The 19,095-nt window shown below is 31.5% G+C and overlaps 1 protein-coding gene across 1 annotated transcript; it reads right to left on the minus strand.

The window, feature by feature from the left end:
- Window positions 1-413: 413 nt before the first annotated feature.
- Window positions 414-14,755, minus strand: LOC143058504 (uncharacterized). Its single transcript, XM_076232013.1, has 11 exons — window positions 14,627-14,755; window positions 11,776-11,901; window positions 10,752-10,803; window positions 8,662-8,811; window positions 7,175-7,285; window positions 6,478-6,594; window positions 4,679-4,849; window positions 3,963-4,075; window positions 2,213-2,283; window positions 1,593-1,813; window positions 414-856 (listed from the first exon to the last, which is right to left on the minus strand). The coding sequence occupies exons 1-11, from the start codon at window positions 14,657-14,659 to the stop codon at window positions 816-818; spliced, it is 1,206 nt and encodes a 401-aa protein (XP_076088128.1). The 5' UTR covers window positions 14,660-14,755; the 3' UTR covers window positions 414-815.
- Between the last annotated feature and the right edge of the window lie 4,340 nt (window positions 14,756-19,095).

Raw genomic sequence — 19,095 nt, forward strand, 5'->3', positions numbered from 1 at the left:
TTGGATGTCGTTTGTCGCTGTGTAATATGTTTGTCTTTCGTTCATAATTTTGTACATTTATGAGGCTGTTAGTTTTCCCGTTTGAATTGTTTTACATTTTTATTTACGGTCTGTGATAACTGACAATGGGCTTTTCTCATTGTTGAAGGCCGTAAGGGGACCTATAGCTGACCTATTAAATATTTTTAAGAGGTCATAATCTATTCAGGTCGATAAATTAATTGAACTTCGCTAACAGGTTCGTAAACAAGAATTATACATATAAAAAAAATTAAAAGTGTACAATCAAGTTGTTTTTGAGTCTGTCTGTCTGTCTGTCTGTCTGTCTGTCTGTCTGTCTGTCTGTTTAATGTTTATTGTTTGGACTAATTCAGACCGTTAATTTCTTTCTTGCTTGAATTGTATCTTCTAGTGAGTCAAGTACAAAATGCATCAATAAATCATTGAACGATTTTTATACCAATTGATTGTCATCTATATACATAATGAGCAAAAAACGCAATGAAGATTTTGAAAACTTATAGTTGACTTTTCGTGGGTTTTGTTCTCAGGGAAAGAGAGTAAGTATCTGAGAACCATAAAAGATGTTCGTACCGAAGACGTTATCATATTTTGATACAAAAATAATTTGATATCATAGAAGTACAAATCAACTATTTAGAAATTTGAGTATTATACTATGTATGGATATTTATGATTGAAAAGATAAATGGTATACGTATTTATCATTTCAAATACTTTAAAGGCGTTGTCCTACACATCTGTAATCTTTCAGGACCAGTACATAATTTGATTTGTGTCTTTTCTGTATTTGATTAGTATCTGTTATACCCACTGTTTGAATAGTACTGGTCACCTAAAATAAACAAAACCAAAAAAAAAAAATAATTCCAAACTAGATAAAGACTATTATCAAATATGTTTCCAGAATAATTTTAGTCAAACAAAAACAAATACTAATTTCTTAATTTTTTATGTGTTAATGTGAATTCATCAATATTCGTGGGGTACCACGTGTCGTTTATTCACAAAAGAAGCAATTTATATCAAATTGTGACGTAAAGCGATACATGTGGGAATTTTAAATCATGTTGCATGCTAAATATATGTCGATATCTGACATACATTGAAGACCTGTTGGTGACCTTCTGATGTTGTCTGCTCTATGGTCGGGTTGTTGTCTCTTTGGCACGTTTCCCATTTCCATTCTTAATTTTATACGTTATTGATTTAAGAAAAGGAACATGAAATATGTGAAGAAAAGTTTTCTTTTTTTATGTTTTGATAATGCGAATTAATTACAATAAACAAAAAAAATAGAATCATACACGTTCATTTCTTTCCTTTTCGGCAGTTATTGTGCGACACAGTCAGGTAAAATGAACAAAATAGTGAATAGTCCGTTTGCTATTTTATTGAACATTGTTCAATTGCAAATGATATGACTCATTGTTTTGGCGATCAGTCTTGCAAGCTTGGTTAAGATTAAAAAGTTAATTGTGTTTGTAAGCATCTAACCAAATATACTGCATGCTGTTATTTTTTTAAATCCGCATCCTAAACTAACATATGTTAGTCATAATGTATTATACCTCGTTTTGATCTTTGCGGCGATAAATAATTGCTCTTGTAACCTTGACGCCCAGTTGGTGGTCTGCTGAATCCGCGATTTTGTTGCGATGGAAAAGTATCTTTAGAAATAGATCGTGTCGACGATTGTGTTTTAATAGCATCATTAGAGACCTTTCGCTTTACTGGGGGTGGACGAATCTCTCCATTTGACGACTGTTTCCGTAGCGGTGGCTGATGTTTACTTATAAAAGAACAAAACAACCAACATAGTAAAATAAAATATTATACAACTACTTTAAAGAAAAGCCCGTTCGATTATACTTCATAAAATCAGTTGAACAAAATACATTGGTTTTACTTTACTTCCAATGTATATATGTATAAATTATTTGCATTACATTTTGTGAAACTATTAATTTTAAGTATATGTATTTTTTTAGTGAGTTGTGCAATTAGTTACATCTGCATATATCAATTACTTCATAGATATTCGCGATTTTTGACAACACGTTAGCAAAGATTATAAGTGTTCTGCATGGCAATACTTGGCTACTTTCGTTAAGTATTTTGCAACATGGGCGTTAACACTTTTTTAATTCTAATGTTGATTTGTTACTACAAAGTCGAAGATTATACTTACGGTCCACCTCGTAAGGCGTTGTTATTTTGATATCTTATCTTGTCATGAGATACTACATTTTTGAGAGGTGCCTGAAATGATAAGAATAAATCAATTTATATGACAAGACAACCGTGTATGCACCTTACATGTTTGCCTTATTCTATTGTCGTCAAATATTCAAATAAAAACAGATCTCAGCGGCTAAAACTCAATAACTTGAATAATGCTTATCATTTGTCATCACCGAGAATATTTATTAACAAAGAAGTTGTGTTTTTTACATTGTTTGTTTTAGTACATACATTCCGGATAGCAGTCTAGATGTAAGCAATCTGATTTAGTTTGGAATATTTTGAGATCACTGTTAGTTTTAGGTGAAGGTTCGTGTTACTCCATCTTTAGGCCTTGTGATTTGTGTACTGTAATTTGTTTGTTGGTCATTTTTTCTTTTAGCTATGGCGTAATCAGTTTATTTTCGACTTATACGTTTGAATTTTCCTCTGGCATCTTTCACCTCTCTCACACAGAGAGGACAAGATTTGAAATGACGGAAAGTCCTTAATTGAGTGGCAAAATCAAAAGCTCAAACACATCAAAAGAATATAATATGACGTTCTCTTTTCGCCTTGAAACCCAAGCCAACTAAGTTCTAATTTCAACAGAATGTAGGATGCACGTAATGTGACGACACAAACAAAATTGCAACGTCAGTTGTATTTTGAAAACTCCGGAGATTTTTGTCTTTTGTCGGTGTTATTCGCCAGGAAATTAAAACAAATCATTCATAATGAAGTTGTTTGTATCCACTTTTTTTTTAACAACTTGAATGTTTGACTTTCTATAACGTTTTGTCTTCATCAATTCAAAATAAGAGTTATGAACATGTATTATAGGTCCGATCTGAGTTCTTAATTTTCCTATAAGAATCAAAATAATAATAAATTGCAATGCATATTTTCTTCTTTACATGTTTTAGGCACACACTCGGTATAACGATATTGAAAAATATAGAACCATTAGTAGTGCATTGAGCATATAGCATTGTTTGAAATAATAATCATTAAGTTGGTCATTATGTTTACTTGTAATTATAATAATTTTATTAAACAACAAGTTTGTAAAGAACTATTATACAGTTTATCCCGCATTTATTAGTGTAACCTGACTAAAGCATAAATGCCATTTGACAGTTCATAGCCTGGATAATTTTCACAATTGTTTGAACTTTTAATAGAATTGACACAAGTTTTCTGACTTTTCAGAAGGCCTTTTTTACATTTGCTTTCATGGAATTTGTAAATAGATTAACATTTGTTTCATATTATCTTTTTCAACATATTTGTTACCTACAATGCTTAATTGGAACCTCCTATTCTCACTGCGGAATATCTCGATGAGGTCTTGTATTAAAAGTTGTATAGTTTTACCTTAGTATTTTTTAGGTCAAATTGATAATAATATGCATGCTGTGAAATTTATAAAAGACACGCGTTTTTTAAAACAAAGCGTATTTCAAAGTATATGTACATACTTTTTTTCTTTAAAACTACGTCATCTGTCGAGGTGTTGAACATATATATATATATATAAATATCACAAGTCGATAAAGTGAATAGCAGAATATGTTTTTGGATTATTATGGCAGAATTTTAAGTTCATGACGCATGCCACATTTGAAACTTTCAGTAAAGATTGCTAGGTTATATACCTTAACTATGGTGTTATTTATATACTTAAACTCATTAAAATTATTATTTTGTAAACATACCTTGGGTGGTTCCCTATGAGATCGCCTAGACATTCGTAAACAACATACAATAACAATTATTAAAATTAACAAGAGCAAACAGCCTGCAGAGATGGCAACTGGAAGTACCCATACTACAAATAACAATTATAAAGTTAATGCATTATGGTCATATTATATATGTTAACAATAGCTTAGTGTTCATTGTTTAATTTCAAGTCTTTAAAAATATATTTAAGACTATATGCATATATGCAGGACATGTATGCACATTTTTTTATTGGCTTTTTAGAGATAGTACAGGATTCTAACGGCATAAACCAGACAAGGGGCCTTGTAATAAACTTGTAATAAGATGAGAGTTATCATATTCCAGGCGTATTATGAAGGACATCAATAAAAGCTCTGTTCTTTTGCTTTTTGTCGGTTTATTTTTTGTACGTTCTATCCTCACTTGATTTTAACAAAACATTTTCGTTTGTGACTTCGTAGCAAGAAAAACGATTCAAGTTTTAAAGGTTCAGACAAGAAGTGTCGATTTTAACACCCTCACATGTGTTTCTTACATGTTCTTAGTTCCACTGTTTTACATTTTGATTGCTTTTTGGTTGAGGCTGAATATTTGGTCTTTATTTTAATAAGGAAATTTGAATAAAGCTATTATATTAGCGGTTATCGATTGATCTCTTACGGCTATCCAAAAGTATTGCTATTGATTTTTTGTATCTGTTTATTACCTGGTAGTGCTGTTGTTGAAGCTGTTGTTGTTTCAGGATTGTTTGGGGTTGGTGGTGAGGAAGCTGGAGTTATCCCGTTACACGTGTAACAACACAAGTTCGTGTCATTCTTACTATAAGTTGTGCATAAATTAACATCACAGTTGTTTGCCTTATCGCCATATTCGCAATCTGCAATTTCGAAAAGAATAGTAGTTAGCACAAATCCGAACTCGAAGGTCAAGTCAAAAAGGGGGAGTTCATAAACCCTGCCAAAATCAAACGTTCGGCTACTTATATCAATCAATGGAACAAATGGAAAACAGATGTCATACTCTTGACTTGGCAATACAGTCAGCTAAAATTTCATTGTCAGTTGTACAAGATTCTACTATATTAAGATATCTGGTGAGCTATCAAAACAACCATCATTGGTTCAAAACCATTTGTTTTTCACTATTTACTTGTCTTTTCTTATTTGTCAGAAGATCGAGTAACATAACACAATCATATCGAATTGAGGATAGAAATGAGGAATGTAAAAAAGAAAACATTTTTTTCGGAAAAAACAGCTTTTGTAGTTATTCGGACAGTTTGTATAAGCATGCACTCCTTTAAGTAGATATAATACTATGTTTTAAGAACTTTCTTGTACTTAAGCGTTAAGATTATTTATACATATTCCTACATGTCTCTTTAATTATCTTGTATTCGAAGTTTTGGTTTTTTGATCGTCCATTGAAAGGCATTTCACGAGAAGGGATTTGGACACACTATTTTTTTTTAAATTATTATTTCCCTTCAATATTTATTCAAACTTTGTTTTATAATAAATGGTCGATATCGATTGATTTCCTTGAATGAATTTACAACTGTTGTCTTTTGATGAGGTGTATACATTGATTTATCAATCTAAGAGATATAATATTCACCAAAGCCAACGGCCAAGGGTGAATTTCATATCTCTTGGGTTGATTAATCATTGTATCAACTGAAATCAAAAGTAAAGAATTGCATTATTATATGATTTTCTATCTTTTTGTATCTAATATTTGCTGATAATACTTTTACATTTATTCCTGCTCCCTGTGTTAATTTTAGATATATGTGCTTTTGCAGTTACTAATTTTCAATAAATGATACTAAAAACAAATGCAACAAAAACAAGGAGAAGGGTAAATACAACAAAAAACACCAGAAAACAAACGTGGATCTATTTGACGTCATAAACCTTTGTCATTGACGTAACCATATTCCAAATCTTATATGAAAATCTGGTAATTTTTGAGGCAGTGAATATAGCTTTTTATTATAAAGGATTTCCTTTTCTTTTCGCCAAATGAATGAGAAAACAGAACATTTATAGTCATATAATATAATACAAATTATTACATGACTTCTCTGTTTGACAGAGCTTGATAATTGTTTAATTATCTATAGAATTAAGAGATAATTTTCATTTTGTAACATTGTAAGTTATAAGGCACATTTGTATAACATGGATTCGTTAGAAACGATTGTCAAGTTTCCCGCAAGAGGATTATTGATCAGAAAAATATAAACAGTATTATTCCACTCCAGTTCTAGTGTGGTTTGTGTTGCTCAGTCTTTAGTTTGCTGTGTGAGTTAGAAATGCTGCTACTTTCTGTTTATCTTTTTACCTTTTAGCCATGATCGCAGTTTCAGTTCATTTTCTACTTTTTGAATGTTCTATTAGCATCTTTTCGAAATGAATGCTATTATGAACATACAAGATAAGATGAAATTTCTTTTTATTTTAGGATGAACTCAAACGTCACACTTGCTTGAGAAAACTATACCTGCTATAGTAGATTTAAACTGTGTGCAAGTTTGACAGCATGTGTTTCCATTATCCCCGTAACATTGGTCGCCACCTTTTATACCAGAACAATCTGAACGATCACCATATTTACAATCTAAAAATAAACATGTCTGAATTCTTTGCCACAAAGCCTAAATTATCTCATTTCTAAAATTCAAGTTCGACATGTTAATAGATAGCATTGCTCTAGAATATTGCATTTCTAAGCTGGAATATTTTCTATATAATTGTAAATTTATTATGTAACATATAGATATATATTTAGTTTAAAAAGAATGATGTTAAAATAAACTAAATTCCAACTGATTATATTAATTTTTCAATGTGATAATACATCTTTGTGTATTTGCCTTAAACGACGCCTGTGTCAACAATGCATTGCATTTGCATTTAGTTAGATTTAGAACGATTATATAACAAAGGTACTAGTCTCATAAGTTAATGCACAAGACGTGCATTTCGTCTCTACATGAATCATTAGTGGCGCTTAGATCAAACAGATTAGGAAGCCCAACAAGTATACACTTAAAGAACATTGCATTTCCAAAAGTTGTGTCAAATACGGATTAAAAACAGGATTTATCATTCATAAATTAATGAGGTTCCATAGCAATGACAATGATTTGTAAATTCTAAACATATATTAAATTGTACTGTTGTCCTTTCAAACGTACCTGGTATATTTGTGATATACGGTGAACAGGTATTACAACAGTTTTCACCATTAGCATAACAACCATAACTCGTAATGGCAGAACAGTCGGATTTATCTCCAAACTCACAACCTGTATATTAAACCATATCATTAGAAATATCAATTTTGTTTATTACTATGTTTGGTTTAAATATAGGATTAAATAAGAATTAGATGGATCATTTAAATCGAACCCCAACAATTTAGTTTCGCTCCGGAGAGAACATTTCCGGGCCTAAATTTCCGGTCTACCCTTGACACCATCTCAAGTATGGGCTTGAGAAACGATTATATTTCGTCAAAGGGGACGATAAAAGGACGGCCCGGGTTAAAAGAGAAACATAGTTCTTGCACGTAAACCATGTACAAATGTAAATTAAAAAAAAAAAACAGAATAATGATGCTACAAGGCAGTACTAGCACTAGAAAAGTGGAAACGGTTTAATTTAAGTTGCAAAAACTTGTTTCCAAATCATGTATAAATAAATATGCTTAAACTTAACTAGAAACAAGATAGGTTCACTGTATATGAATAGCTTCTTTTTAAAAAAAACAACCTGTACAGACAAACTTTTAAAAGTATTTATTCGCGAAAGACAAACAAAATTAACGGTACCAATTTTCTTGCACCAGATGCGCATTTCGACAATACATATCTCTTCAGTGATGCTCGTGGCCAAAATATTTCAAATCCAAAGCTTATATAAAAGATGAAGAGCTATAATCCAAAAGGTTCAAAAAGTATAGCCAAATCCGTGAAAGGAATCAGAGCTTTGCATGAGGGAGATACATTCCTTAATTTATAATAATTTCTATCATTTTGTAACAGTAAATTTTAATAACATAAAAAAATCCGTATTTTCATGCCAGTACCGAAGTACTGGCTACTTGGGTGGTGATACCCTCGGGGACTTATAGTCCACCAGCAGAGGCATCGACCCAGTGGTAGTAACAAAATTAACGGTACCAATTTTCTTGCACCAGACGCGCATTTCGACAATACATGTCTCTTCAGTGATGCTCGTGGCCAAAATATTTCAAATCCAAAGCTTATATCAAACTTATACAAAACTTATACAAAACTTCTCTATTGAATTTACATGTAAAGAAAAAACCAGACCAGTGTGCTCGATAACTGAGATGTAATAAATAAGCATACTTTGGGAAAGATTGGCATTTTTATAATTCAGTTTCACAAGCTTCTAAAGGAATTATTTCGATAATTACTGAACATAAGACATCATGTTTCTGAATGTTTATTACCAATAACACAGTTTAACAAATATATATTTTTTTAATATGTACAAATATGTTTTAGAAATGACTTTTGATAAGTATCGTCACCAATATTTCCGGTTCTGATTTTCTCGAATCTATCATAAGAAGAGAGAATTTTCTTTTATTTTCTGTCGCTGGATATCCCACTTAATGTAAGTGATAGATTACATAAATAAAATTAACTATTACCGGTTACACTTGTAGCGAGATTGTTACAAGATTTACAGCATTGTGGATAAATAGTTGGATTATAGCATCTGTATGATTGCTGCAGGATAAGAGAGGCACATGTTTGCCCTAGGACAATCACACCTGTCTGATCACCAAACACACAATTTTCTAAAATTAAATAAAAGAAGGTAATGAAAATCAGCTGCAACAATTACTTTATCATGTTCATGAAAAAAGTGTATCAAATTAAATAGTCTAGAAAATGTTCACGGTTTCAGGTACTCTGTTGAACGTTTTTTTTTTTCCTTTTTTAATTTCCATTAGAGTCTACCAATCCATTAGTCAATATGCACAACGTATATAATAGACATGTAAGAAAACAAAACATAATTCAAAATTGAGAGTTAGAAGTCTAGAGTTGAGACTAATAAAAGAGGGACGAAAGATACCAAAGGGACAGTCAAACTTATGATCTAAAACAAACTGACAACGCCATGACTAAAAATGAAAAAGACAAACAGACAAACAATAGTACACATGACACAACATAGAAAACTAAAGAATAAACAACACGAACCCCACCAAAAAACTAGGGGTGATCTCAGGTGATCCGGAAGGGTTAGCAGATCCTGCTCCACATGTGGCACCCGTCGTGTTGCTTATGTGATACAAATCCGGTAAATAGGGGATCATTTCAAAATATACATTTTTGAAATTCTCGGTATATAAATGGTAAATTTACCCAACATAGATATCTGGATTAAAATTTTGTACAACAGTCATGCATTTTTTCTACAAAAGACTCATCCGTGACGATCGAATCCAGAAAGTTAGAATAGCCATGAAATAAAAAAAAAAAAAAAAACGTTCAAAACATTAAGACCGAAAATCCGCAAAATAGTATGGTTGATTGTTGGGTTGGTTGGATCATGAACTGCATTTATAATGTCAAATTGTTGATCGAGTTTGGTTTGATGGTCGCTAATTGTATTGATTGGTTGTTAGATTTACTGATTTATTGATGGAATGATTTATGAATGATAAACATCGCAAAAGACTCGTATTTCGAATTATGTAATTCATTGATTACTTGTATGTTTAAAGTCGAGTATGTTCCCTTTGACGTTTTCTTGGCAAAAATGTTTTCGGAGTAGTAGAAAAAGAGGTGTCTTAAATCCTATAATTTTACCGGTCTAAAAATATTACGACATTAACATAAATGGACATGTTATAGCTGACTATATGGTATGGATTTTGGTGATTGTTAAATGTTGATCAGTAACCTAGGGTTGTAAACGTCATTAGGTACGTTAGGTCTCTGGTAGAGATTTTTCATTGGCAACTATAAAGTCACAAAAAATAGAAGCGACTTCATTATATTAGAGTCAATAATTGAATCTTTCGCAATGATTTAATTTCACTGTACCAACATTATTGATACGATCAGAGTCACGTAGTAATACACAAATAATAACAGATGTATGCACTCATTTTGCTCTATGTCATTTGATTTCCATACAATGAGTTTCTTGTTTCTGTTTTGTTTGATGTTGATTTGTATATTTTTTATGAACTTCTTAAAATTTAATATTGTTATAAACTGTTGTAATTTAACCATTTATCTCATATCCTCTCTGTCCTTAGTGTAACTTATCTATTGAATTTCCTTATAACTATTTGTATTGCAAAAGATGATGAATAGCTGATAAAACCAAAAAAGTCAAAAGTTCATAACTGAAGCCAAATTTTCCTCATGATGTATATACGTTTTTCAGCTTAAGAATCACTTAGTAGCTGCACGCAAATCGGAACATGAGTGCCATTCTAAATAAGATAAATAATAAAAGACCTTGATAACCTTTTTGACTTTAATAAAATCAGGCATTCTCTTTCAAAAAAAAAAAGATTGAAAAAACAAAGTAAAACAAAACAAAACAAAACAAGACCAAAAACATTACAAATGTATTTCTCATGTTTCTTGTAAACCATAAAATTGACGAGATTTGTATATCGAATCGTCTTCATGTTTGAGATCGTTTTCCTTGAAGATATCAAATAAATATTTTAATGAAATACACAACAGTATACAGTCTAAGAATTGTTCGAACCTGTCAGTGCGGGAGCATTTGATGAAGTGACACACTGATAGCCTTCACACCACTGTTTAAAACGAAACATATAAAAACATTTGAATAAATATGAAAACTTGTATAGCAATAAAGTGAAATAAACATGATTGCATAGAAAAAGTTGACCCAACTAGTATTTTAACAATTGTGAAAGAAACAGGAATAAAAAGATATATCAGTTATACATTTGATGTATTTTGTAATTATATGCGTTTGATTATGCCGTTCTATTGACATATTTAAATATAATTGAAAACAACACGATAACATAACTTTGATTGGAGTTGATCACCTTTAACAATAACAGTCATAAAACTTTCGAGCATGATTTTTGACTCGAAAATCAACCAATCAAATTGCTGGATTTCATGTTTCGAGCATGATTTTTGTCTCTGAGCACTGAGCAAAGTTTTATGCCTTCAAAGCCAGGAGTCTGACTTCATGAGTTGTTCTCAAAGTTCTATCGTTCTTTTTGGTAGTTTATATTCTGCTTTTTACAAAAATGTAAAATAGAATTATCTTTACAAACCTTGCTAGTGTATTATTGTTTTTGTTTTGTTGTGTCAGTTTTATACAGAACAGGATTTATGTTTGGAGGTAATGATAGTACATAATATATTAGTGTTCTCTACTATGACAAGTGACTCTCTTAAACACAGCGGGTTATTGTTGGATGTAAATATGTAAAATCTCTCTTTTAATATCGAAAAAAGTAACAGAAACTAAATTCGTTTAGGTTCGTTCTTGTATTTTCGTGTGTGTTTTTTCAAAGGACTTATTTGAGGAATATGATGAGCATGTTAATATAGCAACATATCTGTTTGTTTAGAATTTTACTGACTTACGTTAATGTTAAGCATCAAACAAAACGGAAACAAAGTTTCTAGTCATGAAAAGTTATTGCACTTATAATGGACGCTAACTAACTGTTTAAAACAACAATTTTGAATCCATCTGCCTAAGCTCATGCATTGAATGAAAGAAGTCATAATATTCTAAATACCTTTCCTTTTCCGCAAGACGTCCGCTCAGCTGGTAAAATCAAGGAACACTGGTTTGCTAAATTTGGATTCACACACCATAAGCCTGTACATGCGGTTTGAAAACTACCAGCATTAACGTAAGGTAACTAGAAGATAACATGTCAAAACAATGATAGTATTGAATGTTGAATATCCAGAACAACTATGCGTATTTCATCTGTTTAATATAATTTTCACTGTGTATAATAAAATAAACGATACCAATTTTCGGCGATACTAGTAGATGCAGATAACAACAATTAATGTCGCTTAGTGATGCTCGAGGCCATATTTGAAAATTCAAAGCTTATTACAATTTGGAGAGCTATGCATAAAAAAGGACCAAAATCATAGCTAAATAAAATTGAGAATGGAAATGGGGAATGTGTCAAAGAGACAACAACCCGACCAAATAAAAAACAACAGCAGAGGGTCACCAACAGGTCTTCAATGTAGCGAGAAATTCTCGCACCCGGAGGCGTCCTTCAGCTGGCCCCTAAACAAATATATACTAGTCCAGTGATAATGAACGCCATACTAATTTCCAAATTGTACACAAGAAACTAAAATTAAAATAATACAAGACTAACAAAGGCCAGAGGCTCCTGACTTGGGACAGGCGCAAAACTGCGGCGGGGTTAAACATGTTTGTGAGATCTCAACCCTCCCCCTATACCTCTAACCAATGTAGAAAAGTAAACGCATAACAATACGCACATTAAAATTCAGTTCAAGAGAAGTCCGAGTCTGATTTCAGAAGATGTAAACAAAGAAAATAAACAAAATGACAATAATACATAAATAACAACAGACTACTAGCAGTTAACTGACATGCCAGCTCCAGACTTCAATTAAACTGACTGAAAGATTATGATTTCATCATATGAACATCAGGCACAATCCTTCCCGTTAGGGGTTTAGTATCATACCATCATAACATATATGAGAAGAACATAACCCGTGTCATGCCAACAACTGTTTTTAGAATAAATGTGTTTAGTTCCGATGCAAAGACCTTATCAGTGACTCAATATTAACGCCAAAATATGCAATCTTTAATGACTTGACAACAGTATCGTAATTATATCCCTTCTTAATAAGTCTATTCAAAGATTTTGTAAGTTTCTGAGGTGAATACTGACACCTTTGTGCTTTATAAAGAATATTTCCATAAAAAATTGGATGTGAAATACCTGAACGTATTAGAAGTCTGCATGTTGAGCTATATTTACAAATGATGTCTTTATACCGATGATAAAATTTGGTAAATGTTTTGACTAGTTTGTGATATCGAAAACCCTGGTGTAATAATTTTTCAGTAATACATAAATTTCTTTCGTTAAAATCTAAAAAATTGTTACATACACGAGCGAATCGTACAAGTTGAGATATATAAACACCGTAAGATGGTGACAAGGGAACGTCACCATCTAAAAACGGATAATTAACGATAGGAAATGAAAATACATCCCTTTTATCATAAATTTTAGTATTCAGCTTTCCATTAGTGATATAAATATCAAGATCGAGAAAAGGGCAGTGGTCATTGTTAGTATTAGCTTTATTTAAAGTAAGTTCAACAGGATAAATTTCATTAATATACATACTGAAGTCGTCATTATTGAGAGCCAAAATATCATCCAAATATCTAAAAGTATTATTAAATTTGTTTATCAGATGTTGTTTCGATGGGTCTTTGCTTATTTTTGTCATAAATTGTAACTCATAACAATACAAAAACAGGTCCGCAAAAAGTGGTGCACAGTTAGTCAAGCTTGACAAGAAATCAGATCTTTGCATGAAGAACCTAAATTCCTTAATTTGTAATTTTTACAAAATTTAGTGACAATCAACTCATGTGTAGTGGTTAAATATTTGTTCCGTTGCTATAAATAAGTATTTATAAGTAGACAACTAAGATGACTTATATCAAGATAATTTTTGATATTATTTTCAGTAGCATATGTTTACCTTATTTGTAGAGACATTATTGACAACCCTATGTTAAAAGAAATTCATTAGAATAAGAACATACCGTTTATTCGGAATGTTTTGCGTCAACTATGTTTGTCACATTTTTTACCAGTCTATTTATAAAAACATCGATTTGATTTATTGGATGACTATGATAGATCGTTATCATCTCAAATGAAGAGATATACCGTTTGCAACATTCTATGAATGTTGGCATATGTGTAGTACTTTAGAGGTAATGGATCAAACAAAAGTCATGATGAACAACGCTAACCATTTCATATTTGATTCAAAGTCGGGAAAATCAACGTATGAAATATAACATGATTTGTTTCGTCTTGATACGAAATGTGTTCCAAATAAACAAACAGTGAGACAAAATATACATACAAATGCAGGTATACAAGCAACACGTTTCTCCGAGATATCAAATTGAGTAACAAATTTAAAATATTGATTGTGTCTTAATATATTGTTCATGATGCTGCAATATTATATTGATATATTTGTTCTTAAAAAGGAGCAATAGATTAACTTATTGTCTCGTTTTACATTTCCCTTGGAGTTCAATATTTGTGTTATTCCATAATTGTCTATACTCCGATAGCATCAACTGATAAATCTAACAATACCACTCCTTCTATGCATGAGTAACGCTAAGGCGCCATCTGTGCTGAATGGTTCATAATTTCGTCATTTTTCGTTGTATTTTTTTACATGGTGTTTATTGTGTGATACAATTTTACTATCATCCTCCTCTTTTTTTATAAGAAGTGATCAGGCTGCCGGGTGAGAGAAATTCCATTAGCATATAACTTCACATCAGCCACTTTTTTTTATTATTTTGTTAATATTTACCCTGCATACATACGATGAAACACCAAATGCCATCTTACATTGCTGATCAGCAGTATATGCTTGGCCAATCGGCTTTGTTAAATATGAATCAAGGATATTATGGTTGCTGGAAATTGTTGTTGATAAACAGTTATTGCCAGAACTGGAAAACAAATAGTAATGTTACAAATGTAAACCTAGGTATAACAGTTACTTTGGGAAATATTATATAATTGTGAATTGGGAACATGTGTACTAAGGTTCAAGTTGATTAGACATCAATTTTCTTTAATCCTGCATTAGCCCGAAACTTAAACCTGCAACACGATTTACGACCTAACGAACGAACGGACGAATACTACAGAAAAACATAATGCCCCATTTAAATAAGGGACTACATTAATAGTATCTCTGACTATGTGCCCAGCTTTAGCCTTACTTTTGGCCTTTTTTTATTATATCTTATCAGCTCCTCAATATGTATTAAAGGTTTTCGAATGTTTTGAACATTCTGTCGGAAGTCTTCACTGAAGATAAACTGAGTGTCGACATTTGCATCCGATCTTTTAAAATAGCTACAGATAATATTATTAATATAAAACATGAATATACAGCGGCCTCATTCCGTCAGACACAAAAAAGATATTATTTATCTATCAATGTGTACAAAAAAGTACGTAAGATGCTTACCTGTCTATTGTATTTATTCGTGTATTTATTTCTTGTCCGCTACAGGATGAAAACTTCCATGGATTTGTTGATGTTGATCCGCTGATGGCTTGACTGACAGCAGCCATTATGTTATGACGTGCTGACAGACAAGTATTATCAAGCTCGTCATGGACTGCACTTAAACTGAAATGCATTGTTGATTTTTTGATATATTTCCTCAAATGAAATGCATGCTTGTGCATGTCTTAAGCATTGACACATATTTCCTTCAGTTCAAATAAGTAATTTAAAAAAAGAAGGATAAAAAGTAAGACACTAGATGCAAAATATAACCATAATTGCAGTTAGACAACACTATAATTGCAAAAAGGAAACAGACAATCAGCAATAATCGTTGTTGTTGGTTTTATTGTTTGCAATACACCGAAGACTACAGACATTTCACTTGTCATGCTAGTAGAGACTTTCACTTTATTCAACAAGTAAGATTATTGATCATCAGTCCTATACATATGTCGGCAACGTCAACGTTTTAAATCTATTTTCAAATACAACATTCCTGCTATATGCATCTCTTGTATGATTAAGCTTCTCCTTCGGTTGACATTGTGTTGAAAACGTTTAAAGTTTATTTGTGGTGATGTTCGCTTTGATCAGTCTTTTGTTTTCTTTGTGTTGTGTTTTGTTTAATGTTGTTTGTTTCTTTTTTTTTCGTTTTTAGCCATATGATTGTATTTTTGTTTTCTTTTAATGAGTTTGCATGTCCCTTTGGTATCTTTCTCCTCTTGTTTCTAATTTTCGGCGTTCATCGTTTCCGATATAGGGGAATCAAGAAAGGTGTTTTTTATGCATGACATTTATTGTGTTGTTTTTATTTTTGTTAACATAACCCAATGTTTCTATTGTTTCACATTTGGTAAAGTCCTATGATGCTGCACATCATTTTGAAGTAATTGTTTCCTATTTTATCAAAAATAGCCTCAGTAATGTGACGCATTTGATTTGAAAAATCTTAACACTGACCGAAACTAACCCCGCCATAATTAGCAATGTCTGAAATCAGGTGCTAAAATAGGATGTGCAATTCCGTCATGCTCCCCATTATACCAATCATTGACATTTCCGACACAAATTAAAAACCTGTTCACATCAGTTGTCGACAAAGGAATTTGAATATTGTATTTTTAGCCACTGATTGTATAAAACACCGTTTTGTAAACAATGATAGAGACGTCTTTGCATACAATAATGCAATACTTTGATAGTTTTTACTGAATCATATGATTGATGCAGTACGATACATGCAGTTTTTATCCAACATTTTCTAAAAATCTTAGCATCATATTTACCTATGTGCTAGTTCATGAGCAGCAATTGTTTGTGATATAAAGTTGAAATCTTCCTCTACTATAGAAACACTTTGATCTGTGCACATTGCTCCAAGATAAGCATAGCCTTAAACAATATGAACTGTCTTTATATAAACTTGTAACTCAAATCCTATTAAATACAGGGCATTTGTTTACGTATCACTTACATTAGTCCATTATTGATCCTTTGCAACATAATAAATGCCTGTACCAAGTGAGGAGTATGATAATTGTTTTCCATTCCTTTGGTGCGTTTGAGCTTTTGACTATGCTATTTGAGAAGGGACTTTCCGTTTTCAATTTTCCTTGGAGGTTGATTATTTTATTCTTACTTTTTATCATGTTATACATGGAATGTACGTACACTTTATTGGTGCTTAAAAAAATATTTACCCGTACAAATAGATGAATATCTGACTATTTTTATTATTTTCTCTTAAGGGTGTAGATCTTATTTCAGAGAGATGACTTTTTAAATCAGTGGTGCGCTTGTAAAAGTCAAGTTTCATCAATATATTTTAAACATATACCTGAATAATAGGTTCTTACCTGTAGCATTACTGCTATCCAGCAAAGTAATATCATGTCTGAATATAAAATATATGCAAAGATAAATGTTTTGAAGCAATGGCAATTGTTTTTTTAATTCTGAAATGTATCACCTACATGCAAAGCTTTGATTCTGTACTTCAATTAAGTAAACGTTTTTTCTAATTTTTGATTTGTAAGCTCATTATTTTGTATTCTAATGTAATCAAATAACGGTTATTTATTCATCGGAAGCATGAAGATGCGACAGGTCTATTTCTTTTTTGCTTTAAACTTACCATTAAACTTTAGATGTCAACACTTAGACCACAGATACATTGTTATATCCTGAACCGTCATTTTGTGAGTTTGACAATTTTTCTTACAAAACGTGTTCGTTCTTTTCATCTTATTTTCAACATCGGACTGCTTTTGGTACACCTCTAAGTTTAGAAAGTTCTCATTAACACTTATTTTAGACCTGAATTTCCCGTCGATTCTTTTGTAATTGTTCGTTTTGCATACTTTTTTTGTTCTATATGTAGTGCTCAGTGTACTCATGTCTGTTTTATTACTTTTTACATTTGTTTAATATATATTTTTTCCATTGCATTACAAAAGTGCATGTTAAGTTCTGATCACATCGTTTCAGTCAAAATTTCTAGAAAATTAAACACAATGTCAGTCCACTTTTAAAAAGCGCAACATGTCAGATATTTAATCTCTATTCGACGTGTTTAAGTTTAACTTTAAGGAAAAACATGTGAAGAAGGAAATATTAATTAGAACACAATCAAAAGTATTTACATCTACATTTTGTACTTTTTATTATTAAATGCGGTTCCTTCAACCAACATACGTAATGAATCTCAAGACTTTACACCGTTTTTTTAAATTTCATATAATGAAAGTTTGTTGCCTATAATTAAAATAATATTTAACAGTGTTTCGGGATTTTTTGCTTATACTATTAAAGCATGGGTCCCTTTTCAAAAGTCTCCCAACCATTTCCTTGTGATTTAGCAAGGTATTCTTTGATATTTTTGTTACGTTTATACGCTATGATAGGTACTTGGGTGAAGATTTCACTACATTGTTTGTCTTTTTGCAGTTTGCTCCAATGTTTTCTTATAACCTTACTAAGGTTTTTTACCATTGGATTATATTTAGTAATGAGAGTGAGTGGGACATTCTTTGTCCTATCGGCCTTTAATAAGGTTGATTTTCTGCTTGTGGTATTTTTAACGTTTCTAATAACATTCTCTGTTTTATTTTTACAGTATCCTCTTTCAACTAACTTATCTTGTAAGTTAGTTAAATGTCTATCTAACTCATTGGTGTCACTATTATTTCTAATATGACGTATAGATTCACACACTGTAATACTTGTGAATGTGTGTTTCGGATGTGCACCAGTGATTGGTAAATATTGATACGTTTCAGTTTTTTTAAAATGTGATTTAACATCAAGGATGTTATTATTATGGAATCTTTCACCTTTGTACACTTCGGTATCTAAATAGGTCATACTAGAACTAGACACCTCAAATGTGAATTTAAGTAGAGGGTCAATTTTGTTCGCTATGTTAAAGAAATCTTCAACCTGTTTTAATGTGCCTGTGAAGACCATAAAACCGTCATCCCTGTATTGACAGTGTAATATGATGTTTTCTCTCCATTGGAACTTATCTAAAATATTTATTAATAGTACAGACAGATGTAAATCTGTGCATGTAGGAGAAAATATACCACCCATAGGCGCTCCTATAATTTGTTTGTATAATTGTCCATTGAATTCAAATTCATTGTTTCTTAGTATTAATTTAACAAATGCCGTTAAATCTTTTTTGTTGGGAATTTTTAAAGTATATTCTTGTGTGTCAATTGACTCTAATGCATTGATAACCGTTTCTTCTAAGT

The sequence above is a fragment of the Mytilus galloprovincialis genome, chromosome 14, assembly GCF_965363235.1.
Source record: "Mytilus galloprovincialis chromosome 14, xbMytGall1.hap1.1, whole genome shotgun sequence".
Classification (NCBI taxonomy): Eukaryota; Metazoa; Mollusca; class Bivalvia; order Mytilida; family Mytilidae; genus Mytilus; species Mytilus galloprovincialis.